This window comes from Schistocerca cancellata, chromosome 2 (assembly GCF_023864275.1).
Source record: "Schistocerca cancellata isolate TAMUIC-IGC-003103 chromosome 2, iqSchCanc2.1, whole genome shotgun sequence".
NCBI classification, from domain to species: Eukaryota; Metazoa; Arthropoda; class Insecta; order Orthoptera; family Acrididae; genus Schistocerca; species Schistocerca cancellata.
Genome location: NC_064627.1, coordinates 663,469,651 through 663,492,627, shown reverse-complemented (window position 1 = coordinate 663,492,627; position 22,977 = coordinate 663,469,651). Strand labels below are relative to the sequence as shown.

Below are 22,977 nucleotides of genomic sequence, written 5' to 3'. Positions count from 1 at the left end.
TAGACTGCTCAGGCAAAAAGCCAGTGGCTGCGGGTGAACCTGCGGTGTAAACTGCCTCATTGAATGTTCCATGTCTTCCCAGTCTCTCCAGAGGAATTGCGGCAGTTTTTTCCACTGCCTGGCTGAGCTATGTCATGTGTTAAGCTGTACACCTGCTTTCTCCATTGCTCCCCAGGTAACCTGGTTCATGGCAATGTGGGCCCCTGCCCTCCACGGCTATAGGCGATATTACAAGAACTGTAGTGACTATAATAGTGTGTCAGGTGGAGTTTGTATCTATGTTCTGAACTCAGTATGCAGTGTACCTGTCCCCCTTCAAACTCCTATTGAAGTTGCGGCTGTCAGAATAAGGCTGATGCAGGAAATAACTGTCTGCAATGTATATCTTCCTCCAGATGGTGCAGTACCCGTGAATGTATTAATTGCACTGATTGATCAGCTCCCTAAACCTTTCCTACTTTTGGGAAATTTTAACTCCCATAACCCCTTGTGGGGTAGCACCGTGCTTGCTGGCAGAGGCAGAGATGTCGAAACCTTACTGTCTCAGTTGGACCTCTGCCTCTTAAATACTGGAGCCGCCACACATTTCAGTGTGGCTCATGGTAGTTACTTGGCCATTGATTTATTAATCTGCGGCTCAGGACTTCTCCCATCTATCTACTGGAGAGCACATGATGACCTGTGTGGTAGTGACTGCTGCCCCATCTTCCTGTCACTGCCCCGGCATCAGGTCCACGGACGTCTGACCAGATGGGATATAAACAAGGCGGACCGGGGAACTTTCACCTCTTCTGTCACCGCTGAATCTCCCCCACACGGTAACATCAATTGAGGGTTGAGCAGGTGACCAGCACAATTGTTTCTGCGGCAGAAGACGTGATCCCTCACTATTTAGGGTGCCCAAGAGGTAAGGCAGTCCCTTGGTGGTCACCGGAAGTTGCTGAAGCAATTAAGGAGCGTCGGCAAGCTCTACAGTGGCATAAGCGGCACCCTTCCCTTGAGCACCTCATAGCCTTTAAACGGTTCTGTGCCCATGTTCGCCAGCTTATTAGACAGTGGAAGAAGGCGTGTTGGGAGAGATAATCTCCACCATTGGTTGCCACACGTCACCTTCCCCAAGTCTGGGCAAAGATTAAATGTCTTTTCGGGTACCAGGCCCCAACAGCTTGTCCCCAGTGTTATCAGAAATGGCGTGTTATCTACCGATGCAAACACGATTGCCGAGCACTTTGCTGAGCACTATGCTCGAGCCTCTGTGTCGGAGAATTACCCCCCAGCCTTTCGCACTCTAAAACAGCGGATGGAAGGGAAAGTCCTCTTGTTCACTACATGGCACAGTGAGCACTATAATGCCCCATTCGTAGAGTGGGACCTCCTCAGTCCCCTTGCACGTTGCCCCGACACGGCTCCTGGGCCAGATCGGATCCCCAGTCAGATGATTAAACATCTCTCATCTGACTGCAAGCAATGTCTCCTCGTCATCTTCAACCAGATCTGCTGCGATGGCATATTTCCATCGCAATGGCGGGAGAACACGGTCATTCCGGTGCTCAAACCCAGTAAAAACCCGCTTGATGCGGATAGCTATCGGCCCATCAGCTTCACCAACATTGTTTGTAAGCTGCTGGAACATATGGTGTGTTGGTGGTTGGGTTGGATCCTGGAGTCACGTGGCCTACTGGCTCCATGTCAGGGCAGCTTTCACCAGGGTCGCTCTACCACTGATAATCTTTTGTCCCTAGTGTCTCATCTGAACAGCCTTTTCAAGATGCCAACACCTGGTTGTTGTCTTTTTTTATTTGTGAAAAACGTATGACATGACCTGGCGGCATCATATCCTTGCCACATTATGTGAGTGATTTTTATCCAGCATTTCCTCTTGCTTCATACTTTGTGCATCTAAGTTGGTGCTTCCTATAGTTCCCCCATATCCAGGAGAATGGGGTCCCGCAGGCTCTGTATTGAGTGTCTCTCTACTTTTAGTGGCCATTAATGATCTAGCAGCAGCTGTAGGGCTGTCTGTCTCACCTTCTATGTATGCAGACGACTCCTGCATTTTGTACTGCTCCACCAGTACTGATGTTGCTGAGCAGCACCTACAGGGAGCCATCCACAAGGTGCAGTCATGGGCTCTAGCCCTCGTTTTCCAGTTTTTGGCCACAAATTGTGTGTTATGCACTTCCGTCAGCATCGTACTGTTCATCCAGAACCAGAACTGTACCTCAATGATGATCCACTCAAGACATATCAATTCTTAAGACTGGTTTTCAATACCTAATTGACTTGGCTTCCTCACCTTCGTCAGCGTAAGTGGAAATGCTTGCAGCACCTCAATGCCCTCCACTGCCTGAGCAACACCACTGGGTTGCAGGTCGCTCTACGCTGCTGTAATTCTACAGAGCCCTTGTTCAATCCCACCTTGACTATGGGAGTCTGGTTTATGGTTCGGCGGCACACTCAGAGTTGCGTTGACTTGACCCAGTGCACCACTGTGGTGTTCGCCTAGCGACAGGATATTTTAGGACCAGTCCAGTGACCAGCATCCTTGTGGAGGCTGGAGTTCCTCCACTGCATGTTAGGCATGCACAAGTGCTGGCCAGTTACGTTGCACATGGCCGTAGTTCTCCTGCACATCCGAATCACCGTCTCCTTTTTCCACCCATGGCGGTTCATCTCCCACGTTGGCAGCCCCCGTCAGAGCTTCCAATTGCAATTCATGTCCGATCCCTTCTTTCCGAACTAGAGTCCTTGCCTTTACCACCCATACTAGAAGTCCATTCACATACACCTCCATGGTGTACACCTAGGCCGCAGCTTTGCCTGGGCCTTTCACATGGCCTAAGGACTCAGTTAATCCCGTGGCTCTCTGCTGCCACTTCCTCTTGATTCTTGACATGTACCGAGGCCACGAAGTGGTTTACACCAACAGCTCAATGGCTGATGGTCATGTTGGCTTCTCATATGTTCACAGAGGATGTATTGAACAGCATTCCTTGTCTGATGGCTGCAGTTTTTTCACTGCAGAGCTGGTGGCTATATCTCATGCTCTTGAGCACATCCGTTCATGCCCTGGGGAGTCGTTTCCTCTGTGTACTGACTCCATGAGCAGCCTACAAGCTATTGACCAGTGCTAACCTCATCGTTCTTTGGTAGCGACCACCCAGGAGTCCATCTGTGTCCTGGAACAGTCCAGTCTTTCAGTGGTGTTTGTCTGGACCCCAGGTCATGTCAGAATCTCAGGCAACGAACTTGCCAACAGGCTGGCCAAACAGGCTATGCGGAAACCGCTTCCGAAGATCAGCTTCTGTGCAGCTGACCTGCATTCAGTACTATGCTGCAAGGTTTTGTGGTTTTAGGAGACGAAATGGCATTACTTCAGCTTGCACAACAAACTGCGTGCCATTAAGGAGACTATGAATGTGTGACAGTCCTCCGTGCGGGCCTGTCTCAGGGACTCTGTGGTCCTCTGTCAGCTCTGCATCAGCGACACTTGGGTGTCGCACGTCTACCTCCTGCGCGTTGATGACCCACCTCAGTGTCGGTGTGGCGCCCGGATGACAGTGGCCCATATCTTGGTGAGCTGTCCTTTGACTGCCCTGCGATGGACTCTTCAGTTACCGGACTCGTTGCCATTAATTTTTAGCTGACAATGCCTCATCGGCTAATTTAGTTTAACGTTTTATACGTGACTGTGGGTTTTATCGTTTTAGTGCTTGTCCTTTGTCCCTTTGTGTTCTCCACTCTAATGTTTTTAGGGTGGGTGTTTTAATATGTCGCAGAGTGGCTGGCTTTTCCTTTTTATTCTTGTGGTCAGCCAGCCACGATCATCAATCTGCTCTCTTGTTTTTACTCCTTCTACCTGTTTTTTACTTCTCTCTGTGGGTTTCTTTTCGTGTTTTGTCCATGGTAGTGTTGGTTGTCCTTCTGTCGTTCTTCTGGTTCCTTCTTTCTCCTGTTGTTGTGCTGTATGTCTCCTTTCTTTCCCTTGTGTAATTATTTTACAGGGAACAAGGGACCGATGACCTCACAGTTTGGTCCCCCCCCCCCCTCATTTAAATCAACCAACCAACCAACCCATTTTCCTCTCCTGGTGACAGAGCTGTGCTGTTGTTGTTGTTGTTGTTCCCTTAGTTTCTGCTACCGAGGATCATGGGACCAATGACCTCACTGTTTGGCCCCCCTCTCATCCCTCCCCTCCCCCCACTCAACCAACCACCCACCCACTCTCACTGATATCCTTTTGAAACTACTTATTGTATTCATCTCTTGATCTCCCTCTACAATTTTTACTCAAACACTCCCATGCAGTACTAAACTCGTAATCCCTTGATGTCTCTGAATGTGCTCTATAAACCAAATACCTATTTTGCCCAGGTTGCACCACAAATTTCTTTGCTCCCCAGTTATATTTGGCATCTCCTCAATAGTTAAATTATCTACCATATGGTCTTCTCTGTACTACTACGTCTTGAAAGCTTCTGTTCTCTTCTGGTCTGAATCTTTTGTTGCCCACATTTCACTTGCATACAAAGCTATATTCCAGACAAATTCAGAAAAGACTTCCTAACACTTAAATCTATATTTGATGTCAGCAAATTTGTCTCGGAAATACTTTCCTTGCCATTGTCAGTGCACGTTTTATATCCTCTACGTCAGCCATTTTTTTATTTATTTATTGTTCTGTGGGACAAAATTAAGGAGAAGTCTCCATGGTCATGGAACGAGTCAATACATGAAATTATAACACGATATTAGAAACAGATAAAATGAAATATAAAAAAACATATTCAGGTGACAAGTCGTAAATTTAAATAAAGAAAATCAACAATGTAACACTGGAATTTGCTTAATTTTTTAGCTCTTCCAGGGGCTCCTCGACAGAATAGAAGGTGTGAGCCATGAGGAAACTCTTCAGTTTAGACTTAAAAGTGTTTGGGGTACTGCTAAGATTTTTGAGTTCTTGTGGTAGCTTATTGAAAATGGATGCAGCAGAATACTGCACTCTTTTCTGCACAAGAGTCAAGGAAGTGCATTCCACATGCAGATTGGATTTCTGCCTAGTATTAACTGAGTGAAAGCTGCTAACTCTTGGGAATAGGCTAATATTGCTAACAACAAATGACATTAAAGAAAATATATACTGTGAGGGCAATGTCAGAATTCCCAGACTATTGAATAGGGGCCGACAAGAGGTTCTCGAACTTACACCACATATAGCTCAAACAGCCCGTTTTTGAGCCAAAAATACCCTTTTTGAATCAGAAGAATTACCCCAAAAAATAATATCATACGACATAAGCGTATGGAAATATGCGAAGTAGACTACTTTTCGTGTTGAAGTGTCACTTATTTCAGATACTGTTCTAATGGTAAATAAAGCAGCATTTAGTTTCTGAACAAGATCCTGAACATGGGCTTTCCACAACAGCTTACTATCTATCCGAACTCCTAGGAACTTGAACTGTTCTGTCTTGCTTATAATATGCCCATTCTGTCTGATCAAAATATCGGTTCTTGTTGAATTGTGTGTTAGAAACTGTAAAAACTGAGTCTTACTGTGATTTAGCATCAAATTATTTTCCACAAGCCACGAACTTATTTCATGAACTACGTTATTTGATATTGTTTCAATATTACACACAAGATCCTTCACTATCAAGCTGGTGTCATCAGCAAACAGAAATATTTTTGAATCACCTGTAATACTAGAAGGCATATCATTTACATAAATAAGAAACAGCAGTGGCCCCAGCACCGACCCTTGGGGAACGCCCCACTTAACAGTGCCCCATTGGGACTGAACATCACTACCACTCTCAATATTGCGGAGAATTACCTTCTGCTTTCTGTTCTTAAGGTAAGAGGCGAACCAATTGTAAGCTACTTCCCTTACTCCATAATGGTCCAACTTCTGCAGTAACATTTTGTGGTCAACACAGTCAAAAGCCTTCGTTAAATCAAAGAAAACACCTAGCGTTCGCAACCTTTTATTTAATCCGTCCAAAACCTCACAGAGAAAAGAGAATATAGCATTTTCAGTTGTTAAACCATTTCTAAAACCAAACTGAACATTTGACAGCAAATTATGTGAATTTAAATGCTCCAGTAACCTTGCATATACAAACTTCTTGATAACTTTAGCAAACACCGATGGCATAGAAATAGGTCTATAATTGTCAACATTATCCCTGTCTCCCTTTTTATAAAGTGGCTTCACTACCGAGTACTTTAATTGGTCAGGAAACCGACCACTCCTAAAGGAAAAGTTACATATATGGCTAAGTACTGGGCTAACATAAATAGAACAATACTTCAGTATTCTGCTAGATACCCCGTCATATCCATGAGAGTTCTTGGTCTTTAGTGATTTAATTATTAACTCAATCTCCCTCTTGTCAGTATCATGGAGGAGCATTTCAGGTAACAGTCTCGGAACAATTTTTTCTTAGAGCGCTATATGATTCCCTGTTGGGACTAGGTTTCTATTTAGTTCACCTGCTATATTCAGAAAGTGATTATTAAATACTGTACATATATGCGACTTATCAGTAACGCGGACATTCCCACTACGCACTGATCCTATATCCTCGACCTGTCTCTGCAGACCAGCCACTTCCTTTACGACTGACCATACGGTTTTAATTTTATCCTGAGACTTAGCTATTCTACCTGCATACCACATACTTTTTTCCTTCCTAATAACATTTTTAAGCACCTTACAATACTGTTTGTAATGGGCTGCTGCATTTAGATTTTGACTGTTTCTAACGTTTTGATATAATTCTTATCCCTCTAGTCAGCCACCCAGGCTGCCTGTTTGTGCTAGTACCCTGTTTTGAACGTTCTAACGGAAGGCAACTTTCAAAGAGCACGAGAAAAGTCTTGAGGAAAGCATTATATTTATCGTCTACTGTATCAGCGCTATAAACATCTTGCCAGTCTTGTTCCTTGATAAGGTTTAGAAAGGTCTCTACAGCAACTGGATCAGCTTTCCTAAACAGCTGATGACTATATTTAACACGTGTTGCAGCACAAAAATCTTTTAGACTTAAAATTTGTGCATCATGATCTGAAAGGCCATTCACCTTTTTGCTAACAGAATGCCCTTCTAGTAATGAGGAATGAACAAAAATATTGTCTATGGTTGTTCTACTGTTCCCTTGCACTCTCGTTGGAAAGAATACGGTTTGCATAAGATTATATGAATTAAGGAGGTCTACCAGCATCCTCTTCCTTGCACAATCACTTATACAATTAATATTGAAGTCACCACATATAACTAACTTTTTGTATTTCCTGTAAAGTGAACCAAGAACCTCCTCTAGCTTTAGCAAAAATGTTTTGAAACCGGAGTCTGGGGATCTATAAATAACAACAGTTAGAAGTTTAGCTCCGTTAAATTTAACCACACCTGCACAACATTCAAACACCTTTTCAGTGCAGTTCTTTGAAACATCAATTGACTCAAATGGGATGCCGTTTTTCGCATACATGGCTACTTCCCCACACCGCAAAGAGCTCCTTGAAAAGCTGCCAGCCAACCTGTATTCTGGTAAAGGAAGCCTCTGAATCATCTCCTTATTTAAGAAGTGTTCAGATATACCAATAATTTCAGAGTCAACATCTATAAGCAGTTCACTAACTTTATCTCTAATACCTTGTATATTTTGATGAAATTACTAATTCCCTCATTACTCGGATACCTAAGCTTTGTCAAAAGTGGTCCCTTTGTTAGAGAGACTTCCCTTAAGCAGGAACACATATCAGCTGACTTCAATCTAAAAAAGGTGCAGCTCTAACACCCACTACTGTAGGAATTTTCCCATGAGTGATCCCACCAACCCCACCTATGCTGTCACCTATAAGCTTTGCCAACCTCCCCTTCCCATACCTGTTGAGGTGCAGGCCATGTCTAGTGAAACCCGTCCTGCTGATGGACTCCACCGACACCACTGAAATGTGATCCGTGCTTTCTGTCATCAGCGCACCCCCAAGTCTCATGTTATTATGCCTGACGGCTGTATTAAGATGAGGCCGATCGTGACGCTGAAACAGTTCCACGAAATGCACATTCGTGTTGCCAGTCAGAGTGGCTATCTTTTCCAGGTCACCATCTATGTCATACTCCCCATCCCTATCAATACTGTTACCAGCCCCACCCACAATCACTACCTGATCCTCTTTAGTAAAATCCCTACATAACCCCCCTATGTTAACAGTCACCTGAGCCAATCCTGCATTAGGCTTCACAATGCTGGTGACCTGGTACTCACTCCCCAGCACTTCCTGCCACTGCTGGCCTACACCTCTGCCATGAGAACTACCTAACAGCAGAACCTTCTTCTTCCTCTTCGCCTTTGCAACTGTTCTAGCCACCGTAATTGCCGAGGTCTGCTGCATACTTCCTACATCTACAGCTACTAGAGATTCCTCTCCACTAGACTCTGACAGTTGGTCATATCTATTGTAAACACCAATAGTAAAACTATCTGAAAATCTTCTCTTGCCAACAGCCAGCTCCCATTCCCCAACCCCCTTCTCCCTCCTCATCCTATCTAGCTGCTCCTGTGAGTTTTTCAACTGCACCTGAAGGGCTCAGATCTTACGCTCCTGCTCCTCTATCAACTTACTCTTGCTACATACCCTACAGTTCCAGGAGAGGATTTCACCAGAATGCGCACTGGCTTCCCCACTGCATTCCCCCCAGTGAAAATACTTCGAACAAGTCTCACACCGCAATCCACTACTCACGAACCTACGGCAAAGCTCACACTTCTCACTCATGGTAAAATTTTACTTTTTCTAAATCAGTTGTGCTGCTGCCCAAATAACAAAACTTTACTACTTTGTCTCATTTTCGAATCTAATTCCCACAGCATCATCTGATGTAACTCTAGTCCATTTCATTATCCCTGCTTTCCTTTTGTTTATGTTAACCTTATAACCTTCTTACAAGGCACTGTCCATCCCATTCAGGTGCTCTTCCAAATTGCTGTCTCTGATGGAGTTACGATGTCATCGACAAACCTCAAAGTGTTTGTTTCTTCTCCTTGTACTTTAATTCCTACTCAGAATTTTCCTTTGCTTCTCTTTACTGCTTGATCAGTGTACAGATTGAGTAACATCAGGGATAGGCTATAACCATGTCTCACTCTCCTCTTAACCATTGCTTCCTTTTCATGTCTTTTTACTGTTATAACCACTACCTGGTTTTTGTAAAAGTTGTAATTGATCATGTGTTCCCTGCTACCTTCAAAATTTCAAAGAGTGTATTGTAAAAAGGTTTCTCCAAATATACTAATGCATAAATGTAGGTATGCTTTTCCTTAACCTGTCTTCTAAGGTAAGTCATATGGTCAGTATTGCCTCATGTGATCATACATTTCTCTGAAATCAAAACTGAACTTCTCAGAGATCAGCATGTACCATGTTTTCCATCCTTCTGTAAGGAATTCGTATTAATATTTTGCAAACATGACCTATTAAACTAATAGTTATTCACACCTGTCGGCAACTGCTTCCTTTGGAATTACACTCTATTTGAAGTCTGAGGGTAGTTTGTCTGTCTCATACAGCTTGCACACTAGATGGAATTGTTTTGTCATGGCTGGCTGTCCTAAGGATATCAGTAGCTCTGAAGGAATATCGTCTACTCCAGGGGCCTCGTTTTGAATTAGTTCTTTCGATTCTGTCAGATTCTTCTCGCATTATCATCTGTCATCTCAGCTTCATCTACTTCATATTTCCTTTCTATAGTTTTACCTTCAAATTTATTTCCCATATATGGTTGCTGTACATTCTCCTTTCAGCTTTCTCTTCTTCGCTTGGTTCTGGTTTCCCAATTGAGCTCTTGACGTCCATATAGCTGCTTCTCTTTTCTAGAAAGGCCTCTTTAATTTTGCTGTAGGTGGTATCTATCTTTTCCTTAGTTATGTGTGGTTCTATATCCTTCCATTTGTCCTTCAGTCATTCCTGCTAAGCCATTTTTCATTTTCTGTCAGTATCATTTTTAGATGCTTATATTTCCTTTCACCTGCTTCATTTGCTACATTTTTATATTTTCTCCTTTCACCAATTAAATTCAGTGTCTCCTGTGTTACTACCTGATCTTGATTTTGTTTTTTTACCTATTTGATGCCTTCACTCTTTCATTTCTCAAAGCTACCCATTTGTCTTCTACTGTATTCCTTCCCTCTGTTTCAGTCAGTCGTTGCCTAATGTTCCCGCTAAAATTCTCAAACACCTCTGGTTCTTTCAACTTACCCAGGCCTTGTCTCTTAAATTTCTTACCTTTCTGCAATTTCTTTAGTTTTAATCTGCAGTTCATGACCAATAAATTGTGGTCCACATCTGCCCCTGGAAATGTAGTACAGCTTAAAATGTTTCCAAAATCTGTCTTACAATTATATAATCACGCAGAAACCTTCCAATGTCTCCAGGTCTTTTCCATCTCAAGAGTCATCCGCAACAGGCTTTTACTGCAGGGTAGGAGTGGGGGAGTGGTTCTGTATGGAGGTTGGGGAGAGAATGGGCAAAGAAGGCAGCAGGTAATAGAACACTTTTTTGATGAAAATGAAGACATGGTTCAGCACATCTGAAACAGCCAGGCTGTAGGCGACAGGAAGTGATACTCAGGCCCCATCACACTGATACGGCCATGCTGATGCAGGCGATTCCCACAGGTGGTAGCGGCAGCCCGGCTACCACAGCACACAGGCAGCTTGTGGCTGTGTTGTGGTGGTGTGGCAGCGAGGCAGAGTTACGGTGTCCTGGTTGGACACTCAGGCAGCAGTCATTGGTTCACAGCCCAGTGGAGGCAGAGTCATAGATGTGACAATGATCAACTCAGATATGCATGACTGGATGGCCCAGTTGTGAAAATTTACTGACGGGCTGGTCCTGCTGGTTTAAATCTTGTTTCCACTTGCTGACAGCTGCAGAAGGCCCCCTGTATCGAGGACTTGTCGAAACATCTGGAGCGCGGTGATGGTCTGGTGTGGCATAATAGGTAGATCGGTCAGTCGGTCGCTCATGCAACAGAAGTCAATGTGACATTCCTAATGCAGAAGCGCCAGTTGTAAGAGCCGTGTTAGCTGATGCTGCTGAGCTGGCAGGGCATTGGCCAGTAGCTGTGGTCTGGTTTTGGTTGCAGGGCTGCAAATCACATACAAATTTAATAATATATTCTTCTGATTGTACTGAATACACACAATAAATAAAATTTCATTGCTGTTCTTGCTGTGTGGTGGTGCTGGGGCAGATAAGGTAGAAGGAAGAATTTTCTCATCTATTCCAGTGCCCTCAATTATTTCACAGATGTAGCCATAAAATGATACAGATGCTTCAGGACCCCCTTTATGCATTTGGTGACCAAGCCCAGGAATTAGTATTCTGTAGGATACTAAGACGACAGTGATTCCAGGGATAGGAGAAAGCTGTCTCTGCAGCCAAAGGAACATGTCGAGGACATATTGCCATAACATGTGCTGTAACCCTGTGAGCCATTCTTTTGCTGTTTAACTGGGATGTAAATTATTGGGAGGACGAGTGGCTGGAAGTGTCAGGAAATAAGCTGTCATCTGTGAAACCAGCTGTTCGGTTGTGACACTCCTCTTTCCAGTCATGGAGAGAGGATGAAGTGGTATCACTGTACAAGCCATTGTCCTCTAAAACGTGCTTTTTACTCCATTGAGAGGGCTTATCAGTATATGGAACTTGTGAAGTATGTATTTCAATACATCAAATTTTAATTGAGTGTGTGTTACATTCTGAGAGACAGAGACAGACAGACAGACAGACAGACAGTAAATTTCAGTGGAGACCTACCCTCTAGTAGCTGCTGACAAGTTTGGTATGCATTTTAAAAGTCTGCCAGTTGTCAAAACTCCATCTTAAGTCATTGGAGGGTTTACATTGTTTGAGAGAAGCTGGCACATCCACTTCTAGTTCTATTTTTCTAAGAGCTGATATGGGGCAAACTTTTATTGCACATCACTTCATGTGCGTGCATGTGAATGTCTCCTTCACATTCTTTTTATTTTAGTGCAATTTTTAATGTATTTACTTGACTGAACCACAATAATTTAATCAGGCTTCAGTATGACATCTATGTTGTGTGCCCCAAATAATTCAGAGTTTCATAATAATCACAATCCCCACATGTAAGCACAATCTCCATACACGAGTGTCAAAGCTTCTCATCTTCACTAAAGTCAAATAGTTAAATTACAAAAATACAGTTTAATGTCTCTCATCACTGGTTCATCATTATACAGGGTGAACCAGTAACATTATAATGACTTGAGCCAGTTCCAACTTTAATGTAGTCTGTGGAAATTATCTCACGTCTCAGAATATTTTGTTGTTGTTTTAGTTATAGAATTTGACTAAGAAGAAATTTAAACATTTTTGTCTGAGCAGCCATCCTATTGGCTTACAACTCCATTTATTGCTGGTCTCATGTAGTGTGTTCACAGCAGAGCTTCTAGCCATTCACAGAGCCCTCCTTTTTGTTTCTCAGGCCGCCATCCACAGTGTTTTAATTTGTTCATACTCAATGAGCAGCCTGCAGGCTATCGACTATTGCTACTCTCGTCACCCTTTGATCTCTGCTATCCATGGCCTTCTCTCTGCCCTTGGCCGTGCTACCAGTTCTGTTGTCTTTCTCTAGGTCCCAAGTGGGCATCCCAGGGAATGAACTAGCTGACCGTTTCCCTTTCATGATTCCAGCTGCAGATATGAGGATCTTTGCCCAAAACTGGAATGACGTATGGTGTGCTACTGCTCATAATAATAAACTCCACACAATCAAGGAATCTACTGCAGTTTGCTGCTCTTCCTTCTGCTCCTCTCGGACGGAGTCCACTGTTCTATGCCATCTATGCATTGGTCATACCAGGCTTGCCCATTGTTTCCTCCTACATAACGACCGTCTCCCAGTATGGTTGTGGAGTCAGACTAATGGTATCCCACATATTGGTGGAATGTCCCCTTCTTTGGCCCTTTATTCTAAGTATAGTCTCCCTGATTCTTTAAATTTACTATTAGTAGACAATTTATGGATGCTTTACTCTTGGAGCAGGGGCAGTGTGGTTGTGGTTGGGACCTCCTACATGTCTTCTTGGTCTGGGACCCCATGACCACTCCTCCATGGGAAGACTGCCCTTTTTCCAGTTTTTAGATTTGGTCTCACCTTTTATGCCTTTTATTGTGTGTGTTTAAATTATTTTGTAATTTGACTCCTCTGACTGGATCCATCCATTTCTAGCGGACCTCGCTGTTTGGTCCCATAACCCATCTCAGTTACTTAGTCAGTCAGAAAATTACATGTTTTTAAGAAAATGTGCTAAACACAGTTCAGAAATTCTCAAGTGAATTTGTTTCTCATCCTTTGTGACCAAGCAATACAACAATCTTTCACAAAGCTTTCTGTTTGCAACTCTTCATGCAAATTGTAGTACACACATTCTTCTACAGTCTCACATGGAGCCTGTTGAAGCCAGGGAAAAAAATTGTTTATGTGGTGCTGCTGTCTTTGAGCGAAGCTGAGAAATTTTCAAGCCGTGCTTGTCAGTCGTAAGATGCATTTAAGCTCAGAAACGATCATGGAATGAGTTGCTGGAGTTAATAAATAATTGTCTCAGCTTTAAAAAGGTCTGAGACACACAAAGAGAATGTATGATAAGTGTTCGGTTGGGAAAGCTGCTGTACTGCTGCTGGGGCATCTCCAAACTACACTGGGGACACTGCCCACACATTGTGGGCGTACTATGCTTCAGTGAACTCTGCTGATTATAAAGCTGTAGTCTTGGCACCAACAATTCAGATGTGAGTTTACTTTTGTCTACAATTGAGAGATGAAGATCCTTCACTGTGCCTCTCGTTAGGACCCTGTTCTATGATGTGAGAAAACAGGACTATTCAGTTTACAGCTACTCTCTATTTTAGGCGATTATGAGACATATGTGGCATTTGTTACATCAGTTTGTTATATGATAAAATTATTTCAGTGCTCACACCGCATCACATTTAAGTATAAACTGTCCGTTCAAAGATTTGCACCAACTTCAATGAGAGAGGTATCCATATGTAACTTATTTAGTGTTTTGTGGCTCACTACAGCACATTGATCTCCACAGTTACTCATCTGATTATATGGTACAAGCTTTGAAAGATTGAGTTTCTATCTAAATGTTGTACAGTGGAACACCAAGAGAGTACTGTGAAACTATGCCTCTATGAAATCTTTGGGGCTGTTTTGTTTGTGAATGTGAATGAGTATGGAATTGTAGAGATTAGAGTGAAAAGGTCATGATTGGTGGACGCTTGAGGCTTGAACTTCCTCTTGGCACACAAGGACATACATTGCCACTCCATAGATTGCATTTTGTTTTCTGTAGTGTAATGTTGCAACCAGGTTCAATTTCATGGAATAAAATGCGGCAGATAACTGTACATTTCAATGTTATGTCATGCCTAAATGGATGTGCTAGTCTGTATGCACAACTTGTCATTGAGCTCCGTCAGCCCCCATCCAATTTGTGACTTTTGAGAACCTCTGGAACCATAGCGTAAGTGTATCTAATACTAACAAAAATTTTAAGAAATGTGCCAGTTCTCACAAGTCTTAATATCAGTTCATTCCACCTTCTCATCAGAAATGATGTGCTGTGGTGACCGGAAGCACAGTGTATCAGTAACGTCTATTACTTTGGAAAATCCAGGATGGAATGTAACAATATTATGAGAAGGAAAGTTGCTACTCACCATATAACCCCCCCCCCCCCCCCCCCCCCGCCTACACACACACACACACACACACACACACACACACACACACACACACACACAGTCTCAGGCAACTGCAACCACTGGTTTCAGTTGCCTGAGACTGTGTGCATGGGTGCGCATGTCTGTCTATTGTTGACGAAGGCTTCTTAATGGCTGAAAGCTACAGTTGTGAGAGTCTTTTTGTTGTGCCTATCTGCAACTCAGCATCTCTGCTGTATGGTGAGTAGCAACTTTCCTTCTCATAATAATGTGTCTTGCTTTTTTAAATGAATGTATTCACTTGTCCATTAGTCTTTCACTAATACAGCAATTATCATACATTTGAAATGTTTCAAAATAAATGTTCTTGAAGTGCTGTTTGTTAATATTTATTATATCTGTTGAAAGAATTTAGGTTTCTTGTTTTGTGGTTTGAAATTCCTGGTATATTATTGTATTTTATTTATTTATTTTGTGTAATGTTATGGTTCTACTGCCACTTTCTGAAACTCTTGAATAATTTCTTCTTAGTTGGAGAACTGGTTAAATTAAAGTACTATTCTTAACTTTTGTGTCAGATGTTGACAAATGTGTGTGGAACTATTGTCTCTACATACCATTCTTGATTTGGATAGCATCAAACATAATACCAGTTGTTATTGGATCAATCTTAGTAGCGTATGTGGAGGTAAGTTAAGACATATCATTCTTTGATTCCTTTTATTATGAATGGGAGCTATTCTGCACATTTATAATAATTTCTCTAGATTCCAGTAAATGACTAAAACGTCTCAAGTGTCTCCTCAAGCGGACATTACCTTAGTCAGTTAAATTTTAATTTTTTTCTTCATTTGTACGTATCAATTGATAAGAGACAAGTTATGGTACTATACACACTTTAGATGAGGAGTCATGGTGCAGAGAAGAAATGATGTCCATTAGAGGCTTCACAGTTCCTGTATACTGAAATAAGAATATATAATTATTTTAGTTACTTGTATTCATCTTCCAGTATTTAAATCTGAGTTTTTGGCCTATTGGTGAGGCTGTCTTCTCTAGTGACATATGTCAAATTTCTTTATTTACTGTGTTATAATATTCAGTGCTCTAGGAATGCTCTGATTTATAGGTCACATTATTTATGCAAGGGATTTTTTAAACATCTTAAATTCTGATGTTCATATAACTTTTACAGAGTATGGCTTGTCACTTATTTTATGTGAGACTACAGAAAATGATACATACTGTAGCATCCTAGTTATCTGCCCCTCCAAGCAGCTTGTCAATGTACTAAAGCAGTGAAACATCCCTACTCGGGCATCTGGGAGGTATATTTGAGATGTTTCCTCAAAACATTCTGTAAATTCATCTTGAAGGGTTATGTCACTAAATGCCTTAAAATGCCATTTCTCATCTAGTCATATTTTGCAACACACAGGAAATGTTTTCTTGGGTATGTAAGTATGGGTCTGGTGTTTCTGGATCCGAAATTATGCAAGTTTGTTGTTTTGTTTTCTTCTTCTTCTTCTTCTTCTTCTCTCTCTCTCTCTCTCTCTCTCTCTCTCTCTCTCTCTCTCTCTCTCTCTCTCTCTCTCTCTCTCTCTAAGGTCCTAATCTGATTCCCTCTGCATCAGCTGCTTTACTTTTGTCCCTGTTAATCTTGTGACCAATTTGTAAGTCTCTGCTCATTTTGTTTAACTGGTCTCCCAATTCATTGTCCATCTCTTACAAAACTGGGATGTCATTGTCATTTGTATTTCTTTATTTCTTTCCCTTGAACATATATTGTTTCTTGATTTCTCCTTGTTTCTTTTACTACCTGCCGTACATGCATATGGAACGAGGAATAGGTTACAACCTGTTAGTTGTATAATGAACAAGGTGTGAAGGACACTAAGGACAAATTTGAAAAGAAAATTAAAGTTAAAGGGGAAGAAATAAAAACTGGGAGATTTGCTGATCTTATTGTGATTCTGTCAGAGATGACAATGGTCTTGAGATGAACAGTATCTTGAAAGGAGGTTGTATGATGAATATCATCAAATCTAAAACAATGGTAGTGTATGTAATCCAATGAAATCAAGTACTGTTGAGGGAATTAAATTGGGGAATGAGACATTAAAAGTAGTAGGAAAGTTTTAGTGTTTGGGCAGCAAAATAACTAACTATGTCCAAAATAAAGGGGATGGGAAATTGCAAACTAGCAATAGCAAAAAAGCATTTCTGAAAAAGAGAAATTAGGTCCTTGTGTTTTATCCTTGATAACCTCAGAATTTCAAAGACGGAACTATCTCACACCTTTTGGAAAACATTTACAGTATCTTCAGTGCCTTCCTCTGACCTTCTGAACTGACGTACTCAGCCAATTATAGTGAGACCTATAGTTTGACGTGGAATCTGAACAATGATGCTGCATGGTGCTCATACTGAAGGAATAGCAGATTGTAGAAACTGTGAATCATTGTATCAAGGTGTTAAGGAATGGTTGTTGAGACTTTGCCAGATATGATACATGTATCGGGGTGTCAATGTTTAAAACAGAGGCATTTTTCATTTCGTCAGGATCTTCTCATGAAATTTTGATCACAAACTTTCATAGTCATAATAAAATAAGTGAAATCAGAGGTTGCACAGAAAGATTTAAGTGTTCATTTTTCCACTCCTTGTTAGAGTGTATAACGGTAGCGAAATAGCATGAAGTGGTTTGATGAACCCTGTCCCAGGTATTTGGTTGCAAATTGTAGGGTAATGTAGATGTAGACAGTGAGGTGATTCATGGATGGATGGACAGTTGAGTAAACTACTTAAGTTTTCTATGATCCATCACATTTGATAACCTGTCAAAGTAAGTGTACATTTACATTCCATGCTCAGTATTAGTATCACTGCTGATGTCATAAACTGTAAATGATAGATGCCACTGTGCTTACTCAGATATGGCTAAATCTGAATGAGGACATGTGGAGCATTTGAATTTTCACATATTTGCTGTCCATATCAGGAATAATGAATGACACAGAATACTGTAATGTACATTTAAGTGCCCATTTAGTTCCAACAGTGTGAAAGGAAAGGCAGCTGAGTATTTATTAATTTACTTTGTTCAAGATTCCTATAATATTAACAAATAGACTAGTCTTTATTTTCCATTTTTTAACAAATAAACCATATGTGCATCAAACATTCAGTATTGCTACAAAATTATGAGAGACTCCAGACACATTAATATTGTGTAACTGCTAATACATCTGTCTTATATGTAGTTGTTAGCATACAGCAAAAACATTCTTCAGAGAACTAAAACACAATCTTTACCTGCCAATGGCTTTATCCACTTATGAGCTTGCATGATTGGTTCAGCTTGCAATGCCACATGTTTTTACTTTTCAGTAAGATATGAGATGCTTTAGTTGAGACTTAATACTACAATCAAAGCATTTCTTTTGGGCATTTATTGATGTGCAGAGCTTTGTTTTTCCATATGTACAATGAATTGAGAATGTGGACATCAGATCAATATCTGGTGGTGTGATGGCCCAAGTGGTGTTCCCCAGTAGATCTATGAGGCAGACTGTAAATGACATTCTTACTGCCTCGTGCATACACACCCGTGAAATTACCTTCTGCACTGGCAGTTCTTAATTTGTGATACTATTCTAGGGGAAAACTGTGTTTGGCTAAATAAATTGCTGGAGAAAAGTCAGGGACTCAAGAATTTTTAATTAAATTCTTGATTCTGAGATACCACCTATAAAGAATGCAGGTCCAGTTTCATGTAACTATTGTTTTCAGAATCAAAGCTCATTTCTGTCTTCATCAGACAGACAGGGAGGTGATTTTATTTTATTTTATTTTTTACTGGTGCTGTTGATTTGCAGATCTTCCACATTTCCCCCTGTGGGTCCAGGGATAAGAATAGGCCCGAGGTATTCCTACCTGTCGTAAGAGGTGACGAACAGGAGTTTCATATGTCTTGGCCTTTGTGTTGGTCCCCTGTAGGGTTTGACCTATATTCTTCAAAATTTTTCCAAAGAACGAGCCAATTTGGGTAGGGCACCTTAAATAGTGCATTGTGTCCATCGTGCATTGAGATCATCAGCCCACTTTCTCGTCGTTGCATTGCAGTCCCACTCCTATTCCATCTTTTGGGCATTTTCCACCATGCACTATGCAGTGCCGCTTTTTGTGCCGACGATGACCATGAACTTCTTTGCACCTGATATCCAGCACGGTAGCCAGTCCATTGTGGTGGGGCTGCAATGTACCCTGTTGGTTGTAGCCCCCTGAGAACACAGGGATCGCTCTGCTGATGCCTGCACCGTTAACTCACCACGTATGCCAAGGAGGAGCTGCCTGTCTCCCTGGGGCATCGGGACTTCCGGCAATGGCCATCCTGGCAGGTGGCTCTTGCTGAGGCTGGGTAGCGCCCGTGGGGAGGGCTGCTGGTCGGAGTGGGAGGCATCAGGGCGGATGACATGCTTTGAAGCATAGTACGTCATCTTTTACTGGTGGTCTTTAAGTGGGCAAAGTCTAGCTTCAATGCTAAGAAATGACCCCCAAATCATTCCCCTCCCTGGCCACACCATGGGAGGAATGCCAGGCTAAGGACGGCAGTGAAGCTTATTCACCCCGCTACCTCGTTTGTATGAGAGTTGACGGGGAATCTTTCATGTCCATGAAGTCTCAGTTTTTTGTGGAACATTTATAGGACAAGTTTGGGAGGTGGAGGTCTTGTCCAAAGCTCGCACTGGGTCAGTCTTAATAAAAACAGCATCATCTGCCCAGTCAAGGGCATTACTTGCCTGTGACAAGCTGGGGGATGTTTCTGTTTCCATCACACCCCGTAAGAGCTTAAATATGGTCCAGGGTATTATATTCCATAGGGACTTTCTTTTACAGTCTAATGATGAGCTGCACACCAATTTAGAGCTGCGAGGTGTGTACTTTGTCCGGCGCGTCTATTGGGGCCAGAGGGATAATCAGGTTTCCACCAGTGCCTTCATCTTGGTCTTCGAGGGTGACACATTACCCAAGAAGGGCAAGGTGATAGTCTACTGCTGTGATGTCAAGCCATATATCCCTTCCCTGATGTGGTGATTTAAGTGCTGGAAATTCGGTCATATGTCTTCTCACTGTACTTCCAGTGTTACATCCCCCCTGCAGGTCCGGGGGTTAGAAGAGGCCCGAGGTATTCCTGCCTGTCGTAAGAGGCGACTAAAAGGAGTCCCTTCTCCTCAAGGGGATAGTTTGCACCTGCGTCTGGAGACGGATGGTTCCATGACTTACATTTGTGGTCATTTTGGTTTTTCACTTATTCTGGTTTCTTCCTTCCTTTGTTTGGTTCATTTCTTTGTCCTTCTCCCTCTCACTGTCTTCCTTACTTTTTACCTTGCCTTCTTCTCCTTGCCTTCTTCTCCTTGCCTTCTTCTCCTTGCCTTCTTCTCCTTGCCTTCTTCTCCTTGCCTTCTTCTCCTTGCCTTCTTGTCCACCCTCTGGTCTCCGCCTCGGCGTTTGAGACAGTCTGTCCTTTCTCTCCCTCTCTCCCTTTTTTTTCCTCTTCTTCTTTCCTCCCTGTGCATGCCCGAAAGCCCACCCCTCACGTTCGCACACGTAGCCGGTGACGGGGTAACGCGTAATTCCCCACCCTGGGTAGACAAGTAAGGCACGCATGTACCCCCTGGTAAAGGCCAGGCCCGGGAGGGGTGACTGCCTGAGCTGACACCTTCCGACCATGCCGATTGGTCCTTCCGTCCGTTTCTCGGGAGGTGTGACCTGAGGTGTAAACATTCACCTAAGGTGGGAATGCCCTCTGAGAGGGTCCTCACAAGGAAGGAGCGCGCCATTGGGACGCTGGCAATCATGGGGGATTCCTCCGCAATGGATTTCTCTCCTTCTTCTCTCTCGACTTCTGCCCAAAAATGGAAACTTGATCAGCCACCAGTGACAAAAGTACTACCGCCTGCCCCAAAGTTCCTCATAGTTTCTCGATCTGAGGACAGAAAGGATTTTTCATCTGTCAACCCTTTTGTTATCCAGAAGGGCGTAGATGACATAGCCGGATCTGTCAAGTCTTGTACCAGGATGCGTAACGGTACCTTGTTGTTAGAAACTGAGAGTGCCTTTCAGGCACAAAAACTGCTTCGGGCCACACTCCTGTACACATTCCCTGTCCGGGTGGAGGCTCACCGCGCTTTGAATTCATCGCGTGGTGTGGTATATACTAGATCACTCGACGGATGAACTGACGAGGAGAGTCAGTCTTTCCTCGCTGAGCAGGGCATGACGGTTGTCCATAGTGTCATGAAAAAGGTCAACAATGACCTTGTACCAACCCGGACACGTTTCTTGACCTTTGATAGTGTTCAGCTGCCGTCGCGCATCAAAGCGGGCTACGACGTTATTTCTGTTCGCCCCTATGACCTGACACCTATGCGCTGCTACCAGTGTCAGCATTTTAATCACACTCACCAGTCTTGTTCTAATGCGGCTAAATGTGTCACTTGTGGCAGGGACGCCCATGAGGGTGACTGTCCACCTCCGTCTCCTCGTTGCGTGAACTGTCAGGGTGACCATGCAGCATCCTCCCGCGACTGTCCCATCTACAAGGATGAACGCTGTATACAGGAAATTCAGGTCAAAGAGAAAGTGTCCGCCTCGGCTGCTCGCAAGCTATTTGCTAGTAGGAAGCCCACACTGCTCCCAGCAGGGAAATACAGTACTGTCCTCGCCTCATCTCGGACTACCAGGGAGGTGGCGACGCAGACATGCGATCTGACCTTTAGCACTATAGTCGTCAGTTTGGCCAGTGCTAAGATCGCCGCCCGCATCTCGTGGTCGTGCGGTAGCGTTCTCGCTTCCCACGCCCGGGTTCCCGGGTTCGATTCCCGGCGGGGTCAGGGATTTTCTCTGCCTCGTGATGGCTGGGTGTTGTGTGCTGTCCTTAGGTTAGTTTGGTTTAAGTAGTTCTAAGTTCTAGGGGACTGATGACCATAGATGTTAAGTCCCATAGTGCTCAGAGCCATTTGAACCATTTTCTAAGATCGCCCGGCCAATGTCTCCTCCTCCTCCTGTCACCCCTAAGACACAAGCACCTTCATCAGCTTCTGCCAAGACTAAGACCCAGAAGTCAGACCGTCCCGTGCACACTTCCTATGTACCTCGAACACCCAGCCATCAACCAGTAGTTCCACTAAACAACCTTCGAAGAAGGCTTATAGGAAGCAATGTTCTCCTTCTCCGCCATGGCGTGTTTCTTCTCCTGCGCCACCCAGCGGTTGCCGCCACAGGCAGTCGTCCGTTTCACCTGGCTGCACCGCTGGTAGCCGAACATCTGGCTGTTCACGGGTGGAGGAAGCTCCCCCTCCCGGCCCTCTTAACAAGATGGCCGACGAACCTATTGAACCAATGGACGATGACTCTCCGCCTATTGATAGCGGCGGCAGTGCTCGCTCGAAGCCAGGCCCTCAGCGGCCTTCAAGGTGACCCCTTCTTTCTTCTCCTTTTTCTTTTTCTTCTCACGATGGCACTTCTTCATTGGAATATTCGCGGCATTCGCTACAACCGAGAGGACTTAAAGTTGCTGCTACGCTTGCACTGTCTGCTCGTCGTAGCTCTCCAGGAAACAAAGCTATGCCCATGCGATCAAATTGACTTGGCACACTATGCCTCTGTGCGTTTTGACCTACCCCCTGTGGCAGGTATTCCGGCTCATGGAGGGGTTATGTGGCTGGTCTGGTATGATATTTACTACAATCCCATCAGATTGCACACCGGCCTGCAGGCAGTTGCCGTCCAAATTACTCTCCCCACTTTTACATTTTACATTTGTACCGTTTACACTCCATCGTCGTCTGCCGTTACCAGGGCAGACATGATGCAAATTATTGCTCAGCTACCTGCACCATTTTTGTTAGCTGGAGACTTCAATGCCCACCATCCCCTTTGGGGCTCTCCAGCATCCTGCTCGAGAGGCTCCCTGTTAGCAGACCTTTCCAACCACCTCAATCTTGTCTGCCTCAATACTGGCGCCCCTACTTTTCTTTCGGACACAACTCACACCTATTCCCATTTAGACCTCTCTATATGTACTACCCAACTTGCACACCGGTTTGTGTGGTACGCACTTTCTGATACATATTTGAGCGACCACTTCCCTTCTGTTATCCATCTCCTGCATCATACCCCCTCTCCGTGCTCAACTAGTTGGAA

The 22,977-nt window shown here is 43.4% G+C and overlaps 1 protein-coding gene across 1 annotated transcript in view; it reads left to right on the top strand.

Annotated features, from left to right (window-relative positions):
- LOC126162357 (H(+)/Cl(-) exchange transporter 7) overlaps positions 1 to 22,977 on the top strand; it is a 218,265-nt gene that overhangs the window by 78,951 nt on the left and 116,337 nt on the right. Inside the window, exon 4 of the mRNA XM_049918811.1 lies at positions 15,348 to 15,457. Within this exon, the coding sequence (XP_049774768.1) occupies positions 15,348 to 15,457 (110 nt within the window). The remainder of the gene's footprint in view (positions 1 to 15,347; positions 15,458 to 22,977) is intronic.